We start from the raw sequence: 7,813 nt of genomic DNA on the forward strand, positions 1-7,813 counted from the left end.
CCCCAAATAATCCACATGCCTCGGCCTCCCAAAGTGCTGGGATTACAGATGTGAGCCACTGTACCTGGCCTGGAGTCTTTTTTTTTTTTTTTTTTGAGTCGGAGTTTTGTTCTTGTTACCCAGGGCAGAGTGCAATGGTGCAATCTCGGCTCACCACAACCTTCGCCTCCTGAGTAGCTGGGATAACAGGCATGCACCACCACGCCAGGCTAATTTTGTATTTTATTTTTTGTGGAGACGGGGTCCCACTTTGTTGCCCAGGCTGGTCTCAAACTCCTGGGCTCTGGCAATCCTTCCACCCAGGCCTCCCACAGTGGTGGGATATAGGCGTGAGCTACCACACCCAAGCATTTTACATTTTTAAATGGTTGAAAAAAATGAACCATATGCTGATTTGGAAAGATCCTGCCACAGATTCCATTCATTAAGAACACAATTAACAAAATATTTATAGGTGGCCTATGAACAATGTGCAGCGTCAAAATGCAGTAATACAGTTCTAAGACCCTAAGCAGAATAAGGCATTCCTAAATGCCTATAGACACTTCAGTTCTTATCTCATTCAATTCATTGAAGCAGATACTTTATGTATTGAAGTACATATAAATAACACAATGCATAACCAGGAATCTATTACCCAACTGAAGAACTAGAGTTACCAATATTTTATGTCTACTCAAGAGCTCCTCTTCTCCTCAGCAGCTATATATATATATATATATTTTTGAGACAGTATCTTGCTCTGTTGTCCAGTCTGGAGTGCAGTGGCGCAATCTCGGCTCACTGCAACCTCTGCCTGCTGGGTTCAAGCAATTCTCCTGCCTCAGCCTCCTGAGTAGCTGGGACTACAGGTGCACGCCACCATGCCTGGCTAATTTTTTGTATTTTTAGTAGAGATGGGGTTTCACCATGACCTTGTGATCCACCCGCCATGGCCTCCCAAAGTGCTGGGATTACAGGTGTGAGCCACTGCACCCTGCTGTTATTTTAATCTCCTAATTAGTATCTTGCCCAAGGTAACATAGTGGCTAAGCCAGAATTCAAACACAGGTCTATTTGACTCTAAAACCTGTACTCCTGCCTTGTAAGTATGAAGCGAACATCTGGTAAGCCTGCATAACCAACTTTCAGAAGAGTCCACATATATTTTAGGCATTCTCATTTCCACTTCCTACCTACACTTAACCCCAAAACTTTGTAATACATCTGGAAAATATGATGAAATATTCAAAAAATATTCAAGATACTCCATTTTCTTAAAAACAATCCGTTTGGGATCACGCCTGTAATCCCAATCCCAGCACTTCGGGAGGCTAAGGCGGGCGGATCACCTAAGGTGGGGAGTTCGAGATCAGCCTGGCCAAAATGGTGAAACTCCGTCTCTACTAAAAATACAAAAATTAGCCAGATGTGGTGGCATGCTGGTAATCCCAGCTACTCGGGAGGTTGAGGTATGAGAATCGTTTGAACTCGGGAGGTGGCGGTTGCAGTAAGCCGAGATCATGCCACTGCACGCATTCCAGCTTGGGCAACAGAGTGAGACTCTGTCTCAGAAAAAAAGAAAGAAAGAAAGGAAAAAGAAAAAAGGCCGGGCACGGTGGCTCATGCCTGTAATCCCAGCACTTTGGGAGGCCGGGGCGGGCGGATCACGAGGTCAGGAGATTGAGACCATCCTGGCAAGCACGCTGAAACCCCGTCTCTACTAAAAACAAACAAAAAAAATTAGCCAGGCGTGGTGGCAGGCGCCTGTAGTCCCAGCTTCTCAGGAGGCTGAGGCAGGAGAATGGCGTGAACCTGGGAGGTGGCAGAGCTCGCAGTGAGCGGAGATCATGCCACTGCACTCCAGCCTGGGCGACAGAGCAAGACTCCGTCTCAAAAAAAAAAAAAAAAAAAAAAAAAAAGAAGAAGAAAAAAGAGATCCTTTTGGGTTTTGAACAGATACACAAATTGCTTAAATTCTTAAAAAAAAAAAAAAAAAATCAAAACACTAAAAAAATAATGCTTCATACATATCAGGCATAAGGGTACTTACTCTTTCGATCCCCCTGGGCAAACTGGATTTCAATCTGCCGTCCACAAATCCACTTTCTGTCCAAATTATGTAAAGCATCTTCAGCATCACGAACATCCTCAAATGTGCTAAATGTTAAGGGGCTTGGGAAGTTTTGCAAACTTTGATAATGAATGAGAGTTCAGTTGGTATGTCTGGAACAATTCACAATCTCCCAATATTATTCCAGAAAATCGACCAGACCCCCACTTACTAGTTGGTGATTCAGTTGGATTCAGCCATTAACACTTCACACTATAAAAGCACTTGTGTTTTCCTAAGGCACATATTTGAAAACGTATGAATACATATTGCAGTAAAGTTATTATTGAAATAAGATCTGTTATAGCTGAATCACCAAGTTGTCCTATCCAAAAATTTTCCTAAGTTTTAAGAATTAAGTTTACAAGACAAAAAAGAAAAACATATGTCAGTTCTATGTTGTATGCTAAAATAAAAATTTCTTAAAATAAAATCAAACTACTGCCTTTCATATTTGTTTCAAATGAAAAAAAGAAAATGCCAATAGTTCTTGTGTAAGCAAGCAGTATATGCCTTACCTTACAAGAGACGACAGCATTAACTTCAAATTTATTTTGCTGTTTTCTTTTTCATATATATCTAATACTACTATTTCATTTAACTGTCTTCCTTCCACTGCATGGGAAGACAAGCACGCTAGCCATTTGTGGGCATCAAGACAGAGTCAAGCAATACTCAACACAATCACTATACCAAAAGCGTTATTACATCCATGCAGACTGTAAAAGCATGCTATCAAGAAACAGATCACTGTAAGGACTCCTAGACTGGAAAGCCCTAACCATGACCCTAAATATACAACTTCTTGCAAAGAAATGGTTTGAGACTGGTTTCCAACTTGAGAATTTCAAGATATTATTTACCGGCCTTAAGCAGGAACTACTGGTACTTGTTTTTGATCTGAGAAGCTAAGCTGCTTGTCCTCCCTGGTCATGACAGCAATATTACTACGAGAACTCCTGGCTTTACATAGCTATTCTGTCCAAACCTAGCTCCTTTCCTAAAACCATCATTACAACAGAGACCAAGTATACATTCAAGGCAGGGTTTGATATAAATGGTTTGGAAAGAGCTAGGTTAGGTACAGGTTTTCACTCTATCCTAAAAATCATTATTCTAGTTTGCACATTTCTATTTCCTAAATTTGAGAGGAAACACAAGACTGCAGATTTAGAGAGGTGATTTTAAAAATCCCTGAAGTGATACACTCCTTTTTCGAGACTGATACTGGTATTCTTTTACTACAGAGACTAAAAGGTCTGCCTTACTAGACTTCCCACTTTTTGTTCTGAAAGGAATTAAGGACTGCAGGTTTCCAGCTCTCTCTTCCCGAGGTCATTATGAACAGATTAAATGGAAGGACAAGTTTTAAATAACTGGGGTTTCAACATGAAAAAGCAAAGGCTGATGGGGAGTTCAGAACCTTGAATACTGTAACTGAACATCCCTCAAGGTTAATGCAGCTGGGCTCTAAACTAATTAGAAGGAATAAGTTCACTTAATGGGTATACCCCAAGAGACAGAATATAATAAGTATAAAAAGGATTTATACTGAGAGCCATAAAAATTATTAATGAGAGCAGAGCATCCTCTCTGGGGCTACTTTCAAAAACAGAATCCTGGGCTGATGGCAAGTTTCTACTTTACTCGGTAAGCCAGGGATAGGAAGAAAAGGCTATTGCAAATGGAGTCAGATAGAAGAGACAGCAGCAGCAGAGGCAGCCAAGTATCACTCTGATGTCAACCATGGAGAAATTTGTACTTTATGGTCTTTTCAAAAATGAAATTGATAAGCCTGTTACTTATTTCTTTTCAACTATTTTAAGACCATAGACTTACTGAATAAGTATTTTAAAATTATCATTCTCCTTTAGATTGCTTTGAATTGCTAGCCTTTTCTGCCTCAAATACCACACACTCTTGAATCAAACTACTACTGACCTTGATTCCTGGGCCACCCAACACTAGGTAAAATCAGGTCTATGTTATAAGCCAGAATGCACCGCTACCTTTATTTACTAAGCCAGATATAGCTATTACCTTCTCTGTAATGGAGCTTTGCAACCAATGCTTACAACTGTCCTTGATCACTGGCCCTGCAGGAGTAGCTTTTGGCTTTTTCCCTGTAAGTCTCACTAGGACTCCACTAACTTAAAAGTTTGAGGCCCACTGAATTTAAGCAGGAAGAATTTTTCCTAGTCTGAGGCCCACAACCCAAACGGTTGTTGCAGGGAGATGATCTCACTGAAAGGAGGAAGGTCACCTGACTCTGGGTCAGGGACCAGTCTCCCATAGGTCCCAGTTGGGTACCTATACCAGGGAGAAGGCCTCCTGCAACTCATTCAGGGCCAACTGATCATGTGTGCTAAAGCAGCGCAGAGCCAGCAGTCTTCACAGGGTTAAGATAAAGAAGTTAAGGGTTTGTGTGTATCCCCAACGACCACTTTAAAATCTATATATAAACAGAATTTCTAGTGGCTCTGACCCTACAAGACCACCTGAGCTGTTTCTAAGTAGTCCCCAGTGCATGCACCTGTCTCTCCTTTAAGCAGGGCTCTGTGGCTTAACCCCAGAACCCCATGCTACTCCAAAGAGCACACTGCCTGCTACTCTGTGGCATCTGACCACCTGGTCCAAAACCAAAATATGCTGAATTTAATCTTAAGAATATACATCCTGTTACACTTTAACTTGATAAGAGAGTGCATTTATACAAGACCACAATCACAACATCAAAGGCCCACATAAATCAAGTTACAGGTTTTGTCACTAGACCAAACCAGAATAATTTTGAAAATTAACTGCTTACAAAACATTAAAAAAAAAAAAAAGAAAAAAAAAGAAAAATAGTTATTCTGTAGGATACATCAGGTATGACTCCTTTAATCTTGGCCATCATTCAACTTCATCTTGACCTTTAACTCTTTAAGTGCTTGTCAGAAGGACTTGTCATGAGATGCTTGGCCAAATATGACAGATGGCTTTATCTTTAACTTTGAAAAACAACCTTTTCCCCCTTTTGTAGATAAAGCGAGGCTTTGTCTCCCATTAGGCTTGTCCTTCTTCCAGCTTTTCTTTATTTTTTCTTTTCCCAAACTCTCCCTTCTCTTCAAGCCTGATCCTTAAGAGGTCTTTGGCTTGTCTACTTGCCTTAAGTGTTGAACTCTACTCTAAAGGTTCTTTCATGCTTTCTCTTTGGGGTCGCCATAACTGTACAGCTTTACATTCTCTGAGGTAACAACAGAGGACAGCAAATTAGGGGACAATATTAAAGAAGTTTACCTCATTGTTATACAATTTGTTTTTGATCAAGTGATTCAAATTAACAAACAAGAATACCAAATTTTAATTGCTAAGCACAAGAACATATTAACTTTTAACGGACTTACATTAAAGGTAGTAGCAACCAGAGTGCATTCAAATTTAAATCACATATATAATCATCGACTTGAGTTTCAGAAGCATGAATGGGAATTTAAATATTTTACCATTTTTGGATTAACTTTAATAACGACAGCAATGTGTGAGTCAGAATTAATTCTCAAAAATTTGAAGACAGACATTTATTAGAGGATAAAAAGAAACTACTTTTTAGATGTTACCACTTACATAAACTTGAATTTCAAACTTCAACACCCCTCACTAATCAGCCATCTGAAGAAAGGATATTGAACATAAGCAAATCCTCTTGGACGGCGAGTGTAGAAATCAAGTGGAACATACACATCAACTATAGGACCATAACGACCAAATTCACGCCGCAAGTCTTCAGACCTAAAACATCATAAAATTTTTATGTCCAAGTCCTTAAGATGTATAGGCAATATATCTTTCTGATGAAGGAAAGCTAGGATCTAAGAATTTGGAAGATAAAAATGCAGTTTACATTAGCAGGACAACAGCAGACATATGGTACAAGGGAATGACCACAATTTTTATCTACAGCCTTCGTTTTTCATAAAAGGTACAGCAGCATCAGGTTGTATATAAGCACTGGTTTTTTTTTTTTTTTTTTTTACTTTATATTACAGCATCAAATCGACTCTAGTACTCTGAAAAATACCAACCACTTATTTTTACTCCCCAATTTTAGCGACAGGTTTAGACACTTAACAATAGGTAAATATGGTCTGAAAAAGTCACAAATATCGAACTCCTTAAATGTCAAAATGACGTAAAGGGAAAATTTCTCTAGACGCTAACATAATTACTATTGCTTTCTTTCCTGCTTAAATTTAAGACAAAAGCAAATCACAAAGCTAGCAAAAAAAAAAACCCCACAAAACACCAAAAACCCAAACCACTTATTTTTTGTGTGTAGATTCATTATTTGTGAAATAAGAAGCCTCATCTTGTAGTAAGAACTCTTCCAAAATAATCTGAAGGTAACTCGAAACAAGGGAATGGTGAGAACAAAGCCTATTTAAGGTAGGTCTGAATTAATCTAATTTAGCTGTCAACGTCCTAATGATCGAGGCTTCCCAAACCTCCCTTTTCAAAGGATGACCAGAATTTCCAGAAAATAAGAAAAACTACTCGCAACATTTAACTGGAAAAATCTAACTCCCCAAATCTCAACGCTCCCTTTCTCCAAACACCTCCAACTGATTAAAACCCCCAAATATTAATAACGGCAATAACAATAAAGATAAATAGTAGCAAGATTCCTCTCCTCGATCCCGTTATTTCACCTCACTCAAAAAAAAAATCTCTGGGCCAAGGGGGCGTGAACCTCGAAGAATGAACTTCAAATCAATGGGGGGGCTGCCGTCGGGTCGCGGAAAGGCCGCGGCAGGGGGCTGCGCGCTCGGGGAGGAAGCCGGGAGAAAGGGGCTGCGAACTGCGGAGGGGGAGGGGACCGAAAAACCCCGCCACGCGGCCCGGCGAGGGCAGAGGCGCCGCCCTCGCTCCCACGCGGCGGCTGAGGCCGGCAGCGCGGCCTAGTTCGGCGCCAAAGCGGGCGCGGGACCCGCCATCTTCACTCAGTCCCCTCCCCCGGCCCAGTGCCGCCACCACCACCAAGGTCCTCTCCGGGCGCCTGCGGCCTCCCCGCCTAGGCCCGGGGTACCTGCCTTGTACCTACCTGGTGTCGTCGGCCACGTTCCTGACGAACAGAGACGTGTTGGGGGGACGCAGGTAGCGGGACATGGCGGCGACTTGTCTCGGCCGGGCGTACTAACGGGCTCAGCAAACCGTCCTCGGCTCCGGCGGCCGAGCCTCAGCCACACACAGCTAGAGGGCTCTGCTACGGCAACCGACTCTCTCGCGAGACTTCACTCCCGCCTCCACTCCCCCCTCCTACCTCCGCGCAAAGTCGGGCCCGCAACGGTTCTTTCCCGCGAGATCACCAAGCTTGCGACTGCGCATGCGGAGGGCTGGCGCACGCGCCTCCGTCTCGGTCTCATTCACTGGCCTCTTGCGGTGCCTGTTACCGTCCCGCCCGCTTGTTCTTTCTTTAGGTCTTCATTTTCCCGCCCTTTTCTACCTTGCACTCCCCTTCATCCCCACCCCCAAATCAGGAAGCAGATGTTTTAGTCTCTAAGCCAAACTTTGCAGTTATTACTAAACGGACAGATTTTTAAACTATCTAATTCAGAGAGGCTGCCTTAAATTTCTCATTTGGTCCAAGTTAATGCCCTGCTTTTATTTTGCCTTGAATTTCCCGTTTGGTCCAGGTTATGCCCTGACCAGCAAAATAAAGATTTAAAGCTTCTTGTATTG

At 42.1% G+C, this 7,813-nt stretch overlaps 1 protein-coding gene across 8 annotated transcripts in view; it reads right to left on the reverse strand.

Annotated features, from left to right (window-relative positions):
- Window positions 1–7,444, reverse strand: part of SRSF10 (serine/arginine-rich splicing factor 10) — a 15,678-nt gene extending 8,234 nt beyond the window's left edge. For all 8 annotated transcript variants that reach the window (XM_011977861.1, XM_011977857.1, XM_011977859.1 and 5 more), the window contains exons 1-3: window positions 7,176–7,444; window positions 5,762–5,866; window positions 2,033–2,136 (exon numbers count right to left, since the gene is read on the reverse strand). In XM_011977861.1, coding sequence (XP_011833251.1) covers window positions 2,033–2,136; window positions 5,762–5,866; window positions 7,176–7,240 — 274 coding nt within the window. In that variant the 5' untranslated portion in view covers window positions 7,241–7,444. The remainder of the gene's footprint in view (window positions 1–2,032; window positions 2,137–5,761; window positions 5,867–7,175) is intronic.
- Window positions 7,445–7,813: the final 369 nt, after the last annotated feature.

The sequence above is a fragment of the Mandrillus leucophaeus genome, unplaced genomic scaffold (genome assembly GCF_000951045.1).
Source record: "Mandrillus leucophaeus isolate KB7577 unplaced genomic scaffold, Mleu.le_1.0 Scaffold185, whole genome shotgun sequence".
Taxonomy (NCBI): domain Eukaryota; kingdom Metazoa; phylum Chordata; class Mammalia; order Primates; family Cercopithecidae; genus Mandrillus; species Mandrillus leucophaeus.